Below are 19953 nucleotides of genomic sequence, written 5' to 3'. Positions count from 1 at the left end.
AAGTAAAACAATTAACACACCCTCCAGATTCATTAGAACTCATTTCTACATCTAAATGTAATGAGTTTGCAATGTTCTTTAATGACAAAGTTCAAGACATTAAAAATGCAATAATTTCCACAACACAAATAACTACTCTGCAGCCAGCTAGACACCTAGAGCTGACACATTTCACACCTGTCACTGACAAAACAGTGGAAGAGATCATCTGCAGTCTGAGTTCATTGACATGCTGCCTTGATGAGTTGCCCACTAGATTTCTAAAGTCTGTGTTGAACAGTTTGTTACCACACCTCACTCATCTAGTTAACATCTCACTCCAGACTGGAACTTCTCCAAAGGCCTTAAAAACTGCTGTCCTTAAGCCTCTTCTAAAGAAGAGCAATCTTGATGCCACACTACTGAACAACTACCAGCCCATATCAAACCTGTCGTTCTTAGGCAAAGTCCTACAAAAAGCTGTATACCAACAGCTTTCTGACTTTCTCCTAACAATGCTTTTGATACTTTCCAATCAGGCTTTAGGCCCCACCACAGCATTGAGACAGCTCTGATCAAGGTGACAAACGATTTCTGCCTGAACACAGACGCAGGCAAAATCTCAGTCTTAGTTCTGCTGGACCCGAGTTTTGCTTTTGACACAGTTGACCATGCAATCTTATTACAGAGGTTAGAAGACTGGGTGGGAATCTCTGGTAGTGCTTTAAACTGGTTCAAGTCCTATCTCGAGGACAGGAAATATTTTGTTGACATTGGTAACTGTGTCTCAGACCAAATGGCTATGACGTGTGGGGTTCCCCAGGGGTCCATCCTGGGACCCCTACTGTTCAATCTGTACATGCTCCCATTAGGCCAGCTAATACGCAGCTATAATGTGTCCTACCACGACTATGCAGATGATCTATGTGTCATTGACAGCAGGAGAACACGGGCCTGTAGATGCATTGTGTCACTGCATCGAACAGATCAGTGTGTGGATGCAAAACAATTTTCTCCAGCTAAACTCAGACAAAACTGAAATCATTGTGAGTGGCCAACAGAAACAAAGAGACAGTGTTATCAGTCACCTTGAGACTCTCTCTCTCTAAAATCTAATAATCAAGTTAGAAATCTAGATGTAATATTGGACTCAGACCTGAACTTTAACAGCCACATTAAATCAATAACATCAGCAGCTTTTTACCATCTAAAAACATTGCCAGAATCAAGGGAATAGTGTCTAAACTAGACTTAGAAAGACTAATTCATGCATTTGTCTCCAGCAGGTTAGACTACTTTAACAGCCTGCTCACTGAGCTCTCTAAGACAGCTGCAGTACATCCAGAATGCTACTCGAGTCCTGACTAAAACCAGGAAATATGACCATATTAGTCCCTGCACTGGCTTCCTGTCACTCAGAGAATAGACTTTAAAACAGCTCTGCTCGTGTACAAGTCTCTTCATGGTCTTGCGCCAAAGTACATCTCTGAGACGTTAGAGCCATATGAACCAACTCGGACTCTGCGAACCTCAGGGAGGGGTCTCCTGCTGGAGCCCAGAGTCAGGACTAAATAAGGTGAGGCTATGTTTCAGTTTTATGCTAAAATCTGGAGCAGTCTTCCAGAAAATGTGAGACAGGCCTCAACTCTGACAATGTTTAAATCCAGTTCTATTTTGCTGTGCATATGACAGCTGAAAGTATTTTATCTGCACTCTTCGCTTTTATTTTAATTTATTAATTAAACACATTAATTAATTTTTTTTATGTTTTTGGAATGATTTTATTTGTCTTCTTGTGATTTTTTTGAAGCTGTAAAGTACTTTGAATTGCCTTGTGTACGAATTGTGCTCTACAAATAAAACTGTCCTGTATCACCTGAGGGCAGGAGGTCAAACAGATGATGGCCTGGATGGTGAGAGTCTTACAATGTTCCAGGCTCTGGACAGGTATCGTGAGTCTGCTATGTCCTCGAGGGAAGGGAGAGGGCTGCCAATGATTTTCTGAGCAGCCCGTATGACCCTCTACAGGGCCTTCTTGTTGGCCACTGAACAGGCAACGTACCACGCTGTGAGTCTGTATGTCAGGATACTTTCAATCACAGAGTGGTAAAAAGCAGCTATGACCTTGGTGCTGAGCTTATTGGGTTGAAGCACACGGAGGAAGTGAAGGCGTTGGTGTGCCTTTTTTAATACCACAAAGATGTGTTGTGTCCAGATGAGTGTGTCATCCATCCATCCATCCATCCATCATCTGCCGCTTATCTGGGGGTCGGGTCGCGGGGGCAGCAGCTTTAACAGAGAAACCCAGACATCCCTGTCCCCGGCCACTTCCTCCAGCTCTTCCGGGGGGACCCCGAGGCGTTCCCAGGCCAGCCGAGAGACATAGTCTCTCCAACGTGTCCTGGGTCTTCCCCGGGGTCTCCTCCCAGTGGGACGTGCCCGGAACACCTCTCCAGGGGGCATCCTAACCAGATGCCCGAGCCACCTCATCTGACTCCTCTCAATGCGGAGGAGCAGCGGTTCTACTCCGAGCCCCTCCCGGATGACTGAGCTTCTCACCCTATCCCAGACACCCTGCGGAGGAAACCCATTTCGGCCGCTTGTATTCGCGATCTTGTTCTTTCAGTCTCTACCCACAACTCGTGACCATAGTTGAGGATGGGAACGTAGATTGACCAGTAAATAGAGAGCTTCGCCTTCTGGCTCAGCTCCTTCTTCATAACAACGGGTCGGTGCAGAGCCCGCAACACTGCAGACGCTGCACTGATCCGCCCGTCAATCTCACGCTCCATTCGTCCCTCACTCGTGAACAAGACCCCAAGATACTTGAACTCCTCCACTTGGGGAAGGATCTCATTCCCGACCCGGAGAGAGCATTCCACCCTTTTCCGGCTGAGAACCATAGTCTCGGATTTGGAGGCGCTGATTCTCATCCCAGTCGCTTCACACTCGGCTGCGAATCGCTCCAGTGAGAGCTGAAGGTCACGGCCTGAGGACGCTAACAGAACCACATCATCTGCAAAAAGCAGAGACCCGATTCTGAGGTCGCCAAATCGGACACCCTCAACGCCCTGGCTCCACCTAGAAATTCTGTCCATAAAAGTTAGGAACAGAATCGGTGACAAAGGGCAACCCTGATGTAGTCCAACTCTCACCGGAAACGTATCCGAATTACTGCCGGCAATGCAGACCAAACTCTGGAACCGGTCATACAGAGACTTAACGGCCCCTATCAAGGGGTCCGGCACTCCATATTCCCGGAGCACCCCCCACAGGACTCCACGAGGGACCCAGTACCCCCGAATAGACCTTACCAGGGAGGCTGAGGAGTGTGATACCCCTATAGTTGGAACACACCCTCCGGTCCCCCTTTTTAAAGAGGGGGACCACCACCCCGATCTGCCAGTCCAGAGGCACTGTCCCCGATGTCCACGTGATGCTGCAGAGGCGTGTCAGCCAAGACAGCCCTACAACATCCAGAGCCTTGAGAAACTCAGGACGGACCTCATCCAACCCCGGGGCCTTGCCACCAAGGAGCTTTTTGACCACCTCGGCAACCTCAGCCCCAGAAATGGGAGGCCCTGTCTTCGAGCTCTCCGACTCGAAGTATCCCCCCCCACCGACTCACAACATCCCGAGACGCCGGATGGTGGACCAGAATCTCTTCGAGGCTGTCCAGAAATCGTTCTACATGGTCTCACCGAACTCCTCCCAGGCCCGAGTTTTTGCCTCAGCAACCGCCGAAGCCACAGCCCGTCTGGCCTGCCGGTACCTATCAGCTGCTTCAAGGGTCCCACTGGCCAAAAAGGCCCAATAGGACTCCTTCTTCAGCTTGACGGCTTCCCTCACCACTGGTGTCCACCAGCAGGTTCGAGGGTTGCCGCCACGACAGGCACCGACCACCTTATGGCCACAACTTCAATCAGCCGCCTCGGCAATGGAGTCACAGAACATGGCCCATTCGGCCTCAATGTCCCCCACCTCCCCCGGGATATGGTTGAAGCTCGGCCGGAGGTGGGAGTTAAAACTCCTCCTGACGGGGGATTCTGACAAACGCTCCCAGCAGACCCTCACAATACGTTTGGGCCTGCCAGGTCTGATCGGCATCCTCCCCCACCAGCGGAGCCAACTCACCACCAGGTGGTGATCAGATGACAGCTCCGCCCCTCTCTTCACCTGAGTGTCCAGGACATACGGCCGCAAGTCCGATGATACAACCACAAAGTCGATCATCGAACTGCGGCCAAGGGTGTCCTGGTGCCAAGTGCACATATGGACACCCTTATGCTTGAACATGGTGTTCGTTATGGACAATCCATGACTGACACAGAAGTCCAACAACATAACACCACTCTGATTCAGATCGGGGGGGCCGTTCCTCCCAATCACACCCCTCCAGGTCTCACTGTCATTGCCCACGTGAGCATTGAAGCAGAACGAGGGAGTCTCCGGTAGGAGCATTCTCCAGTGCCTCCCCCAGAGACTCCAAAAAGGGTGGGTACTCTGAACTGCTGTTTGGCGCATAGGCACAAACAACAGTCAGGACCCGTCCCCCCACCCGAAGGCGGAGGGAGGCTACCGTTCACTGGGGTAAACCCCAATGTACTGGCACACAGCCGGGGGGCAATAAGTATGCTCACACCTGCTCTGCGCCTCTCACCACGGGCAACTCCAGAGTGGAAGAGAGTCCAACCCCTCTCAAGAGGACTGGTTCCAGAGCCAAAGCCGTGCGTCGAGGTGAGTCCGACTATATCTAGCCGGAACCGCTCAGCCTCGCGCACCAGCTCCGGCTCCTTCCCCAACAGAGAGTTGACATTCCACGTCCCAAGAGCTAGCTTCAGTAGCCAAGGATCAGACCGCCAAGGCCTCCGCCTTCGGCCACCAGGCGCTCGCTGCCGGGCCCCACCCCCGGGCCTGGCTCAGTGTCTTGCCCAAGGACGCTTCGACATGTATCCTGGGGAAGCCAGAGTCGAACCACCGACCTTCCGATTGGTGGGCGACTGCTCTTCCTCCTGAGCTACAGCCGCCCACTCCTCAGAGTGTGTGTGCGCATGTGCGTGGCATAAATCTTAAATTAATTGTGCTCGATAGTGAATGCAGTTGGCTGCCACCGTGCCCCACCTCCTTAGCAATGAGCCATAGGGAGGATATAAATCTACCCCAACAGCCCCGTCCACCAGATACCACTCAACACACCCGCCCCCAAAGCCTAGTGTGCTTGCGTGTGGTTTTAGTGTGTGATATGTAGCAATGTCTATGTTGTAATGAAAAGCGGATTGCCGCAGAGATCAGCAAAGTGGGCCACTTCTACGGCCCCAACTTCCACACCCCACAGAACGTGTACATCCCTCAAAACCCTGCCTGTATGGGTGTGTGTTGTGTAAAAGAGCTGGAGGAGAGAGGAGTATGGGAATGTATAGGACCCCCGGAAAGCCAGCTACTCAACTAGCTATAGTAGGCACCCCTGTTCCCCAGGACCTGCCGCAGGGCAGTAGGGCTCGAGTTCAGGGTTCAATAAGTCCGGGGCCCGCAGTGGCAGCATCTGAAGAGCCACTGCATCCTCAGGCAATCAGCTACCCCCCACCCTGAAAGGAAAAAATTGTTGATGGGCCTGCAAACCCACCATTTAATCACAGAATTAAATTCACATCCACAATATACTGTATCACACAATGGGACGTCCCTCGGCACAAACCCACAGTGTGGGGCATTGAGGAATATTACACTTGAGCCATGTTGAAAAGTTCTCACTTATCTCAAGCCAGAACTTCTGGATAGGTGCACAAATCATGCACATTATCATTGGTTGTATTATTATCTGTGCAATGTGAGCAGATGTTCGAGTAAGACAAACCTCAACATCCTTTGTCCTGAATAATGTGTTATGGGAAGAATTTTGCATTGTATAATTTGCAGAATTGGATTTCAAGTAATTCTGAAAGTGTTTAAACATATTTGCAACCAGAAGTTTTGATTTGAACTGATGGATAAGTCTTACTCACATTTCAAGGTCGGTTCAAGGAAATTGATTAATCTATCTTGGTCAGTAAGCTATGCATTTTTATAGTATTTTTGGGGTACAAAGATTTAGAATTCTTTTAATATGAAGTTGTAGGTCTAGTTGGCTGAGGATAACATTTTTACTTATTATGGACTTGAGTTGTTGATATTCTAAAAAAAATTATATAACGGTTCTACTTTGGATTATAAGTTCAAAATGCTTTATTCTTTGTTGTTCCATATAGTGAATTTTAGCAGTTTTTGGTATTGCAGGATATCAGGATTGTTCGAGATGGGTTTAAGCTGGGGTATATCTTATATATTTGTAAATCATGTAATACATGCTTGTTACCTTTATGAGAAAAATTCCTCCCCATAGAAAATACAGTCCAGACATAATTCATTATTAGGGGAGCAGAACACAAGCAGAACCCATCCAGCTTGAAGAAGTTGGAGCAGTTTTGCCTTGTGGAATGAGCAAAAATACTCGTGGCTAGATGACCTATATGACATCTCAAGAAACGTGCAGCTACACTTTCTGCAGAAAGGGGCCTCTGCCAAGTAATGCCTTTGGGAGGTTATTTCTTTCCTTGTTTGTTTTACAACTAAATCATTTTTAGCCACCCACACACACTTCCAGGATGTAAGGCAATAACATAGGAAAAACGTCTTTTTCTAGGAAGTGTGTGTAAAGTCATAATGGTTACACTGTACCACATAATTATGTGATTGAAAATATGTAGAGTTACAATGTTCATTGTGGTAATGCTTGAATATTGTATTTACAGAGTTTTATTTTACATTGTCCTGCAGTACATGGTGACTGTAATGTTGTATTTATCTTCTTTTTAGAGATAAGAACATGGTTTTACAACTGCCACCATGCCAGTATGTTACTGATGCAGCTGAGCTCCCATCTAAAACGCAAAGAAATATTGCAGAGCTACAGTTACAAAAGTATACAACAAAGAGAGCCATACAATGGGAGAAGCCAAAGAAAAGAAAAAAGAAAAAAGAAAACAGTCCTTCAAAGACAGTCATCTTATGGGAGGATATGTCAAGAGTTACAACAGAGGAAACCCAAATGTCACCAGAGAAGGATATTCAGTTATTTAAAGAAGTAATTGATACGGACCCATCATTTGGTGCTACAGTGATGTCAAACACTGATGATGACGGCAAAGACCTGTTGCCCATATACCAAGTGATCAGTGACACATCTGAGTTACCTATTACAGCTAAACAATCAATTGTATCCTCTCTGAACAGTGATTGTACTTTGAAAAAACAATCAGAGGTTAATGAAATTACAACCACTGAGTGGGGTCTTCTCCGAGAAGGATATGTAGAAGAAATGGAAGATAAAAATGTATCCTGTGCTTGTGTACAGTATATGTCTCACTATGTGAAGCCTGAATTTGACAACAGACAATTCACTTTCTTGGAAACCTGTTCTGACCTGACAAACATTGCTGGGATGTCATCCAAATTACCTTTGAATGAAGAAAAACACTGGCCAATACATCAACAGATAATCTGGAAGAAACATTTAAAGGTGAAGGAGATAGTACTACAGTGTGCATCACAGGAGGATGGAAAACTAAAAAAGGAAATGGTTTTACTGGAACCATCTTGTCCAAGGGAAGCTAGAAATCAATGGTTCCCATCTGTGCTGCCGAACAGTTTAATTTTTCATGGATTAAGAACAGACCACATTGGTCCATTTTTCTCAAATGTAGCCAAGATACCTGTTTCAGTATCTATAAATGATAACCGACCATGTTTATGTCATCAGGAATTACTTTTGGAAAATAAAATAAAAAATGAGCTTGGTACCATGGCTATGTCACCAAACCCTTACAAACCCTTCACGGTAACTAAGCCAAAAATGAAGGCAGTCATGACTGAAGATAGACCCCACAATGATGAAATGAAGACCATGACAGCTATAGCCCCAATTTATCAAAAACATGATTTTATCTCTGATTTCCCATCTGCTTTGGAACCTACAGTAAATTATAATGGCTGTAATATGATAAATCTCCTTCCATGTTGCCCAGCTGTCTCTAGAATTACGGGTTTTTCATCAGTCCAGAAAGCTGAGAGCGAAGACTGGAAAACGATTCATCAGCCATTATGGGAGATATTAATTAAATGGGAGACTGTATTACTACTGGAGAATAACATAGTATACAAAGACGTGAAAGGAAGTGTTTCTCTTACGCAAACTTGTCCAGAAGAATCACTCATCTCTGGCTTTCCCTCTTTAAAGGAATCCAGAGTGATTAATGTTGACCTGACAAGTATGGTGAGTCTTTCAAGTTCATGTTCAAAAGTGTCACAGATACCAGGATCTCCATCATTACATAGTACAAAAGAGTGGACAATAAGTAAAAAGCAATTTGAGTATTATAGGCCAAATGTTGTCACCCTCCTTCCTTTATGCCCTCTAATTTCTACTGTACCAGGATTTTCATCTGTAAAAGGGCACAAGAATGACGGATGGGCTTCTGACCTGTGCTCATTGATCTACAGGCCACATAAGACTATTGAGCCTAGCATTGACTTCTCACCAGATTACATAGACCAACAAAGGTACATGTTTCTTTTGGCACCCACTTGTCCTACAGCATCAATAATTCCAGGCTGCCCATCTGTTTCCCAATACAATATGCTAAGTCTTGTGCCTCTTTGCCCTAGAATATGTAGTTTTCCAGGATTTTCATCTTTTGAGAGGGTGTCAAAATTCCAATGGCTTTTTGACCATCTCCCTTTGTATGATATTCAGTCAAAGAAGACTGTTTTCGTGATACAAAGTCAAATTAAAAAAAGAAAAAAGTTGAAGAAAATTTTAGCTTTGGCGTCTTGCCCAAAGGCTTCCAGAATCAGTGGAGTCTCCACCTCACCTCAACCCAAATCCATGATGGAGCCCAATATAATGCATTTTGTACCTTGCTGCTCCAGTACTTCATGTATCAAAGGATTTGCATCCTTGACTGCAGTCCCATGCACTGAATGGCTACGTGAAACTAAACCCTTCCTTAAGAAACCACAGACGAGTCAAGAATTGATTATGTCACCTACTGGACAAGAGCAGCGATATTACTCCAACGGTAGAGATACGCTGAAGTTAGTGACATCCTGCCTAAAAGAGACCAGTGTATATTGGTTTCCTTCTGCACAAACTGCAACCAAACCACTAGACATAGTCAACTTATACACACCCACTTCCCAAGCCAAGTCCAAGATTGAACCCATTATGATACATTTTGTACCTTGTTGCTCCAATGCCTCACATATAGAAGGATTTGCATCGTTGACTCCAGTCCCAAGTACTGAATGGCTAAAAGAAACAAAACCCATTCTGATGAAACCTCAACAGAGGCAAGAATTGATTGTGGCACCCACTGGACAGGAGCAGCTACATCACTCCAACTGGAGAGATATGCTGAAGTTAGTGACATCCTGCCCAAAAGAGACAAAAAAAATTGGCTTTCCTTCTATGAACATAGTAAACAGACCACAAGACATGGTAGACTTACACACACCTGCTTCCCTACCAAAGTACAAGATGGAAGCCAATATGATACATTTTGTACCTTGCTGCTCCAATGCCTCATATATCAAAGGATTTGTATCGTTGACTGTGGTCCCAAGTACTGAATGGGTAAGTGAAACAAAACCCATTCTGATGAAACCTCAACAGAGGCAAGAATTGATTGTGGCACCCACTGGACAGGAGCAGCTACATCACTCCAACTGGAGAGATATGCTAAAGTTAGTGACATCCTGCCCAAAAGAGACAAAAAAAATTGGCTTTCCTTCTATGAACATAGTAAACAGACCACAAGACATGGTAGACTTACACACACCTGCTTCCCTACCAAAGTACAAGATGGAAGCCAATATGATACATTTTGTACCTTGCTGCTCCAATGCCTCATATATCAAAGGATTTGCATCGTTGACTGTGGTCCCAAGTACTGAATGGGTAAGTGAAACAAAACCCATTCTGATGAAACCTCAACAGAGGGAAGAACTAATTATGGCACCCACTGGACAGGAGCAGCTGCACCACTCCAACTCGAGAGATATGCTGAAGTTAGTGACATCCTGCCCAAAAGAGACAAAAAAAATTGGCTTTCCTTCTATGAACATAGTAAACAGACCACAAGACATGGTAGACTTACACACACCTACTTCCCAAGCCAAGTCCAAGATTGAACCCATTATGATACATTTTGTACCCTGTTGCTCCAATGCCTCACATATAGAAGGATTTGCATCGTTGACTCCAGTCCCAAGTACTGAATGGCTAAAAGAAACAAAACCCATTCTGATGAAACCTCAACAGAGGCAAGAATTGATTGTGGCACCCACTGGACAGGAGCAGCTACATCACTCCAACTGGAGAGATATGCTGAAGTTAGTGACATCCTGCCCAAAAGAGACAAAAAAAATTGGCTTTCCTTCTATGAACATAGTAAACAGACCACAAGACATGGTAGACTTATACACACCTGCTTCCCTACCAAAGTACAAGATGGAAGCCAATATGATACATTTTGTACCTTGCTGCTCCAATGCCTCATATATCAAAGGATTTGCATCGTTGACTGTGGTCCCAAGTACTGAATGGGTAAGTGAAACAAAACCCATTCTGATGAAACCTCAACAGAGGCAAGAATTGATTGTGGCACCCACTGGACAGGAGCAGCTACATCACTCCAACTGGAGAGATATGCTAAAGTTAGTGACATCCTGCCCAAAAGAGACAAAAAAAATTGGCTTTCCTTCTATGAACATAGTAAACAGACCACAAGACATGGTAGACTTACACACACCTGCTTCCCTACCAAAGTACAAGATGGAAGCCAATATGATACATTTTGTACCTTGCTGCCCCAATGCCTCATATATCAAAGGATTTGCATCGTTGACTGTGGTCCCAAGTACTGAATGGGTAAGTGAAACAAAACCCATTCTGATGAAACCTCAACAGAGGGAAGAACTGATTATGGCACCCACTGGACAGGAGCAGCTGCACCACTCCAACTCGAGAGATATGCTGAAGTTAGTGACATCCTGCCCAAAAGAGACAAAAAAAATTGGCTTTCCTTCTATGAACATAGTAAACAGACCACAAGACATGGTAGACTTACACACACCTGCTTCCCTACCAAAGTACAAGATGGAAGCCAATATGATACATTTTGTACCTTGCTGCTCCAATGCCTCATATATCAAAGGATTTGCATCGTTGACTGTGGTCCCAAGTACTGAATGGGTAAGTGAAACAAAACCCATTCTGATGAAACCTCAACAGAGGCAAGAATTGATTGTGGCACCCACTGGACAGGAGCAGCTACATCACTCCAACTGGAGAGATATGCTAAAGTTAGTGACATCCTGCCCAAAAGAGACAAAAAAAATTGGCTTTCCTTCTATGAACATAGTAAACAGACCACAAGACATGGTAGACTTACACACACCTGCTTCCCTACCAAAGTACAAGATGGAAGCCAATATGATACATTTTGTACCTTGCTGCTCCAATGCCTCATATATCAAAGGATTTGCATCGTTGACTGTGGTCCCAAGTACTGAATGGGTAAGTGAAACAAAACCCATTCTGATGAAACCTCAACAGAGGGAAGAACTGATTATGGCACCCACTGGACAGGAGCAGCTGCACCACTCCAACTCGAGAGATATGCTGAAGTTAGTGACATCCTGCCCAAAAGAGACAAAAAAAATTGGCTTTCCTTCTATGAACATAGTAAACAGACCACAAGACATGGTAGACTTACACACACCTGCTTCCCTACCAAAGTACAAGATGGAAGCCAATATGATACATTTTGTACCTTGCTGCTCCAATGCCTCATATATCAAAGGATTTGCATCGTTCACTGTGGTCCCAAGTACTGAATGGGTAAGTGAAACAAAACCCATTCTGATGAAACCTCAACAGAGGGAAGAACTGATTATGGCACCCACTGGACAGGAGCAGCTGCACCACTTCAACTCGAGGGATATGCTGAAGTTAGTGACATCCTGCCCAAAAGAGACAAAAAAAATTGGCTTTCCTTCTATGAACATAGTAAACAGACCACAAGACATGGTAGACTTACACACACCTGCTTCCCTACCAAAGTACAAGATGGAAGCCAATATGATACATTTTGTACCTTGCTGCTCCAATGCCTCATATATCAAAGGATTTGTATCGTTGACTGTGGTCCCAAGTACTGAATGGGTAAGTGAAACAAAACCCATTCTGATGAAACCTCAACAGAGGGAAGAACTGATTATGGCACCCACTGGACAGGAGCAGCTGCACCACTTCAACTCGAGGGATATGCTGAAGTTAGTGACATCCTGCCCAAAAGAGACAAAAAAAATTGGCTTTCCTTCTATGAACATAGTAAACAGACCACAAGACATGGTAGACTTACACACACCTGCTTCCCTACCAAAGTACAAGATGGAAGCCAATATGATACATTTTGTACCTTGCTGCTCCAATGCCTCATATATCAAAGGATTTGTATCGTTGACTGTGGTCCCAAGTACTGAATGGGTAAGTGAAACAAAACCCATTCTGATGAAACCTCAACAGAGGGAAGAACTGATTATGGCACCCACTGGACAGGAGCAGCTCCACCACTCCAACTCGAGAGATATGCTGAAGTTAGTGACATCCTGCCCAAAAGAGACCAAAGTATATGGTTTTCCATCTGCACAAATTGCAACCAAACCACTAGACATAGTCAACTTATACACACCTGCGCTCCTACCCAAGTCCAAGATGGAAGCCAATATGATACATTTTGTACCTTGCTGCTCCAATGCCTCATATATCAAAGGATTTGCATCGTTGACTGTGGTCCCAAGTACTGAATGGGTAAGTGAAACAAAACCCATTCTGATGAAACCTCAACAGAGGGAAGAACTAATTATGGCACCTACTGGACAAGAGCAGTTACATGTTTCCAACAGGAGAGATATGCTAAAGTTAGTGACATCCTGCCCAAATGGGACCACAGTATATGGTTTTCCTTCTGCACAAATTGAGACCAAACCACTAGATATGGTCAACGTATATTCACCTGCTCCTAAAGCCAAGTTGAACACAACAGAAGAGGTTACAATACTTATTCAAATGCCTTCCTCGACTGAAAAGTATGCATTACAAGAACTACCCCACACACAGCTGAATATCAAAGACACAAGAAATTGTGGAGTTCCCTCATCATACATTTGCAGTCCAAGCAAAGAAAATGCATATGGTGAGACATTTACTATGTCATGATTGAAACCTTTCACAAACCTTTCTTTGTCTTTCTTAATTTAATATATTTGCTTATGTTCACTTTTATGACAGAAGACAAAGATGCTGCAAATCTAAGTATAGATGTTTATCTGAATAATGGGTAAGTGGAAAAGCCCAGTGTTCTTTGCTGTGAAAGTGGTTTAGTGCTTGACTTACATAGCCTGTGTGGACAAATGAATAATAGCTTTACAGTGCATGGTAAATTCAAGCATGTTACTGAAGGAAGTCTTTCGTTCAATTTTTTGAATGCCACATGAGCTTTGTGGATCCCTGTTTTCAAAACCTTTATATTTGGTTTCTCAGCAAATCACAAATAGAGAGGATAGTACCAGAAGAAGCCCAGACAGTGAAGAGACCGTTGGACACATCAGAGACAGTGGGAGTCTTTGGTTGGGAAGTTTTGGAGGTAGAGGGAACAGTAACGGAAAAAGAAACAGAATACTCTTTATCAGCAAAGGAGGAAGAGACCTCTGGATTAGTAAAGACTATTGTTGAGGTTTTTCACAAAGGGTAAGTTTAAGACCAGTTTGAAACTACAACTTGTATCATATAACATACAATGGATTAATAATTGCTCTTACTAAATGGAGTTTGTGATATGTCACATTCCAATTTATCATATTTTAAACCCATTATATTTTTGAATGCAGAGTTTATTTTGAAGTGAAGTAAAACAAACTGGACGATATTTGCATTAAGATTTTATTTTATGATCTTTAAATGTATCACTTTCTGTTACTATATACATGTTCATGACTCAGTATCTATTCATTTCTCACAGTTATGAAACAGTAGCATCCATTCTTGGACCGTCTAGCTCTGCTTTAGCTGAAGTTGATCACTCTTCTGTCGACGTAAAAGACAGTACAATGACTCTTTCAGATGAGCATTTCCCACGTTTTACTGGTAGAACCACTCCTATACAGAAGGTGGAAGGGAAATTTAAGGACATTCATATCAAACCTAAGATTGATTATCCAACAAGTGTTGAGTCTTACATGTGGGACTTGATGGATGATCCGTCAGTGCAAATGAGGGAACAAGAGTCCTCTCTTGATCAACAGCTTACAAAGGAGAGATTGCTCAAAGGGCAAGATTTGGTTGAAACATCATTGCACTTCAAAACATTGCCAGCAAGACAGGTACAACAGAATGACGTTAGAATGGTGTTGTCTTCTCCCCAGCAAGGCAAAGGGTGAGTGTTGGTAGACTGTTTGTTTGCATGATGTGTACTTCATGTGTTTGGCATTTTGACAACATCCTTTTGATTGTGCTTTTTATAAATATGTATTACTCAGGATATTGTAATGGTCAAAGATATTAGAAAATAAGGTTATGTTTGTCTTTGTGCTTTAATGATGGTGTGCATGAAAGGCAGAATATTGAAAGCAGATTTTGACATCGCATTTTTTTCTTATCAATCAGAATATTAATTGCAAATAGGATGTATGGTACAAATGTATGATAGAACAGCCAATTCTGAAGTTTGTCCTCTCTTTTCCCTAAGCCGTGAACAAACAAGCTTGGAAGAAACATCTGCTACTTCCCTTCAGCCTGTATCAAATGAATCACTTACAGATGCCAGTAAATATAGAAAAGAACTACTGAATATACCCTTGGACAAATTCCCAGATGATCAAAAGAGTAGCCCAGAGGGACCACAAGCTGACTTTGCTGGCTCTCAGCAAGGCAAAAAGCCAAAGAAAAAAGTTAAAGCTTATCAGAAAGAGTGTGGTCAGGAAAAATACTTTGTTCCAATATCACCACACAGAAGAAACGATAGCTTAACACCAGAAAATGAACAAAAATTTGATGTTTTGTCTGTTAAGCCACTCCCCAAAATTATTTCAGTTCAGTACATAAAGCAGGAGGCTACATGTGAGATGATTTGTACACAACCGACCACTGACTTTGTCCAATCCTGCAGCATAAAGGGAGGAGACAGTCCAGTTACTCTTTGTCTACCGCAGAATTGTCATGATAAAGAAAAGGTTTGCAGTCAAGTAAAACCTGACACAGGAGACCATAAAAACAAAGGGGAAAGTGAATTGTTGCAAATATCTAAGACTGTCCATCCTCCATCACCTGTGAAAAGAAGAGATAAAGATTTACCACATGAAACTCAACAAAAAATACCCCCTTATAAGCAACTGATTTGCAACATTGCAGAAAAATCTGTTCCAATGACTAATGTCCACGAACATTTAAAAGCCCAAATAAATTCCACTTTGAAAACTGATGCTGTTTTTCCCAAACCTTTTGAAAGGAGTTCTGACTTCTCAGTTGAAAGAAATAAACAAACAGTTAATCCTGTCCCAAGGCCTCGTGTGAGGAAACATCTCAGTGACTCTCTCCCGTATGACTGTTCATTAACAGAGAGAGAATCTCAGGCTTGCCATGGGGAAGAGTCACGATTGACAGGGCACGGTGGTCTATTGTTCTTTCCCTCCACAGCAGAAGAATTGTTTTCAGTGGAACAGAATGAAGACCTTCCTCTTCCCCCAGCTGATCAATCTTCTACAAGTACAGAAGAAAGAAGTGGTGTAGAGTTGAGGAGAAATAGATTTATCACTGAAAAAAGTGCAGAGTATGGTGAGACTTCAGAAAAGACAGGGAGACCCTCCGTCCTGGCTGTACCTAAAGAAAGAATAAAGAAACATTTTCATGATTTTTTCCAAAATGACTTTGGCAGAAAAGCAGAGGCCCAGAAACTGAAGTCAGACACCATAGCTAATCCTGAAACAGTCCTAGAAAATATGCTGTCAAGCTATCCTGTTCCTTTGCCTCGTGCCAAAAAACATGTGAAAGCAAATGATCAAAACAGAACACTTCCTGTAGACAGTTTATTCCCTGAAGTAATGGAATTGTCTCTGACAAATGCAGATGATACAGCTGTCACATGCAAGAAAGCAAAAGAAGGGTCTGTATCACGAGATTCAAGAATGACCTCCAAAGGAAGTTTTGTTGCAATTCAAGATCTAGATGATGGACTGTTACAGTTGGAAAGAGAAGTGAGAACTGTTATGCAAGAAGTGTCTACTCAGTCACACAATGTTAAAGATACTGAATGGTCTCAGGATGAAATCACTCAAGGCTGGAACTTTACAGATGAACCCCTTCTTAAAAGTGACTCAGAGAAGGTTGGAAGGGCAGTGTCTGAGCAGGAAGATATGATAAAGGTCCTGGACACAATAGTTACTAGGTCATTGGCTATCACTGTTGGATCAACTCAAGATGACTGGCTGCATTTAGAGCATACAAAGAACAGTAACCTCATTGAAATAAATGCAAGGAGGGAAGTTGGGGATGAAGAGGTCGACTTTGGCTCTGTGTCTGTCATTGTACCTACTGGGTCAGAGTATCAGAGGTATCAAAGGTAAGATAAGAAGTATAAATATTGAAAGAGGGAGGGGGGGGGGGGTGCAGACATAGTTTAGACTTGAATGTCAGTGTATCTGGTTTAATTAGCATCATAGTGTTAAAAATCATAAACAATAGGTGCTTTGAGGAAATTGCTTTCAATTTGTGTGAATGTGTGTATGTGTTTATAGGCAATTAGAGGAAGGAGAAAAATGCTCCTGTCAGCCAGTACTTGTTCCACGTGGCAAGAAGCATTTGAGCAGTTCTTCATTTAGTGGCACAAAATCACAAGTTGAAGCCGTCCACCAAACCAATGAACCATCAACACCTCAGAAAAGACCAACAGATGGGGCTGCCTCTCCAGACGTGAGTAAAACCCCCACTTATCAGTATTTGTATATTACAGCTAATGAAACTGTCTTGTATAACACATACAAGACAGTTTTATTAGCTTGAAATGGAGAAACCCACCAATAGTAATTTGCAACTCAGTTGTTTTATTCATGACCTACAAATTGTTCTCATCTGCCTTATCCATACATGACAAAATCATAGCTGATTTAATCTATTTTTTAAAGTGACAACATTCTGTCATTAAAGCATAAGTCACTTTTACATTTATGTCATTGTTTCTTTATCCAGACATAACTGTAACAGTAGAGGCACAGAGCCATGGAATGAGGGTAATTTGCCATTCATGCAAGATTGGATATAACATTTTCTGACTACAACGTCACATCTGCCTTGTCAAGTCAATTAATATCAGACTAAAAGGAATGCTCATGTTGTGTAAAATGCTGACAAAAGAGCATATGTATGTAACACAACGTCAAAAAACACAATTCACCTAAAACTCGGTCATTTTTTTTTTTTATTTGATGATAGGACTTATTGAATTTTACTGAGAAGCAGAAAATGCATTATCCATAATAGAACATATTATGGATGATATACATGCATTCTAATAGGTCCAAATTAGATTGCTGTTGTGACCTTTGTGGAAACAGGTGCTCACTTTCGGTAATGAAGCTGAAACTCAGATGCTCTCAGATTAATAGAAAGCACATGTCTGAAAAGAGCTGCATGTATTATCCCTTCATTACTCTTCTGTCTCAATTATGACAAACAACAAAAACATCCAATGAAACTTTTATAACGGTCTGTCCTAACTTACAACCTCTGTATCTCTTGATAGTTTGAATTGATATCGTACATGTTCTAGAGCTTTTTGGCCAGCCCCATCTTAGTGACATCTTGTCAGTCTCTACTGGAGTGGTGTCAGGACATAACACAGGATTATAAGGGCGTGAAGATCATCAACTTCAGCACTTCCTGGCGGAATGGCCTGGCATTCTGTGCTATCTTACATCACTTCTATCCTGAAAAAATGTAAGATATAGTTGACATGCAGTATGACTTTAACAGCATTCAGTGTTTATGTGATTATTCACTTGTGTTTTTCAAATTTTTTTCCCCTAGAAATTATGAAATGCTGGACCCATTTGACATCAAGCACAACAACAAAACGGTTGTAAACAATTATTAGTAGAAGTATTATTGTTATATTATGTTATTAGATAAATAGATTTTAAATTAGACGTTTTTATGTGAGGACACTGTTGTTTCAATGATGCAGTGGCAGGGTCTGGTGTGTGTATAAAGAAGACAAAATTTAACATCTATCTCATCTTCACACCAATCAGTCATTCAGTGCATACATACATTACATACAGTACATACTGTTGGCAGTGCTAAAAGCTAATTGAAATAAAATCTTTCCATAGGTGCACTTTCTTGTGTATAAACTGCAACATTGGTGTTGTTACTAAAGGAGATAATAATGATATGAAGAAATATAACAGTTTTTAGTATAGTTACACTAAACTTGAGCTCACTGTTATTTGTTAGACTTTAATAAACTGCAGTCCCCATTTTTAATAAGTAAACGAATTACAAAATACACAAATGGCTTACACTTTTTTTGTAGCACAAGTTTCTTGTGTTTACTTTGAATTCAAATCAAGCCCAGTTAGTGACTGCTGTGAATAGGGCAGCTGACAACAAGGGATAGACCATGTGACTGATTGGAAAGACAGCTGACAGGAGGCAAAGACCCCAAAGGTGCTGCCATGGGCTAGCAATCCATGGTAGCGGTAGTGAGGCCTAGCAGCTTGGTTACAACCAACCTAAACTACAAGTAAACTAAGGAGAATACCCCTAGGGTTAGCAAGAGCAGGGACAGAAGGTGACTCACAGGCAGACTACATGGCAAATGACACTGGAACGAACATGACTATGACTTGGAGATGTGAAGGATAGGGGGCACAAACCTATTCTCTAGGGCTAGAGCTGAGCAGAATAATTCTCAGGGCAAAGAGATCATAGCTGGAGAAAATAAAAGTGGTAGAGTAAAGGGAAATAATCTCCAGGGTTGTCCTTGTGGTTGGCATCAAGTAACATCAGTTAGAGGCCTTAAAATGCATCAAGGAAGAAAGGTGTGTGGCAAAAGAAGGGCAGTGTGGCCGCATCGATCAGTCCTTTTACAATGTCAATCACGTAAGTCGGTTGAAGTCCAGCGGCACGTAGAAACCACAGTCCAAAGGATATCAATAACACAGCTACGGAGGTGGAGGAGGAGGTGCTAAGAAGGGATGCATACTGAGGTGAATGGGCCAGTTAGAGAGAGAAATATGGAGCAGAAAGCTAGAGTTAAGAGGCCTAGGGCAAATAGCAACAAAGAATGGGAGGCAGTCAATAAAGATTTGTCGATAATATTAAGTAGGTTAGGAGGAAATGCAAGTGATAAGCTAGAGAAGATGGGAGATATAATATATATATATGTATAATATATATATAATTTGATATAATTAAATTGGTTAAGGAAAGAAGAAATTTAAGAAAGCAGTGGAAAAGAGCTACAGAGGAAGAGGTGGAGGGAATTAATGTTTTGCAGGAAGAATTGAGAAGCAGGCTAGCAATACTCTAAAGGGCTGAATATCTTAGAAAAAAAGAGAAAGAAGAAAGAATATATAATGACTGCGTTTTACAGGGACCCGTTGTTTGTTAAAGGGTTGTTTAACCAGGAAAAGGGAGGGCAGCTTAAGGCAACAAAGTCAGAGGTGGAAGAGTATCTAAGAAATGCATATTCAGATCTTGAGCAGTGTAGAGTAGTAGGCCTTCCACCTGTCATGCCACCATTAGGAGAGATAGCTCATAAGATTCCACCTAGGTGGAAGGAGGTTGAGGAGGTAGTCAGGTGTGCAAAGGCTTTGTCGCCC

At 42.7% G+C, this 19953-nt stretch overlaps 1 protein-coding gene across 3 annotated transcripts in view; it reads left to right on the top strand.

Annotated features, from left to right (window-relative positions):
- The window catches only part of ehbp1l1a (EH domain binding protein 1-like 1a), a 99078-nt gene that overhangs the window by 54136 nt on the left and 24989 nt on the right, over positions 1–19953 (top strand). Inside the window, exons 1-7 of one of the 3 annotated variants that reach the window (XM_072375856.1) lie at positions 12322–13271; positions 13367–13415; positions 13619–13825; positions 14097–16691; positions 16867–17041; positions 17898–18064; positions 18155–18203. In XM_072375856.1, the coding sequence (XP_072231957.1) occupies positions 14764–16691; positions 16867–17041; positions 17898–18064; positions 18155–18203 (2319 nt within the window). In that variant the 5' untranslated portion in view covers positions 12322–13271; positions 13367–13415; positions 13619–13825; positions 14097–14763. Of the gene's footprint in view, positions 1–12321; positions 13272–13366; positions 13416–13618; positions 16692–16866; positions 17042–17897; positions 18065–18154; positions 18204–19953 lie in introns of those variants that run through there. The other 2 variants (XM_072375855.1, XM_072375857.1) reach the window with 2 other exon arrangements.

This window comes from Leuresthes tenuis, unplaced genomic scaffold (genome assembly GCF_036924035.1).
Source record: "Leuresthes tenuis unplaced genomic scaffold, fLeuTen1.0.hap1 SCAF_22, whole genome shotgun sequence".
NCBI lineage: Eukaryota > Metazoa > Chordata > Actinopteri > Atheriniformes > Atherinopsidae > Leuresthes > Leuresthes tenuis.
Note: the sequence above shows the minus strand (reverse complement) of the source record. Positions and strands in the feature narration are given on the sequence as shown.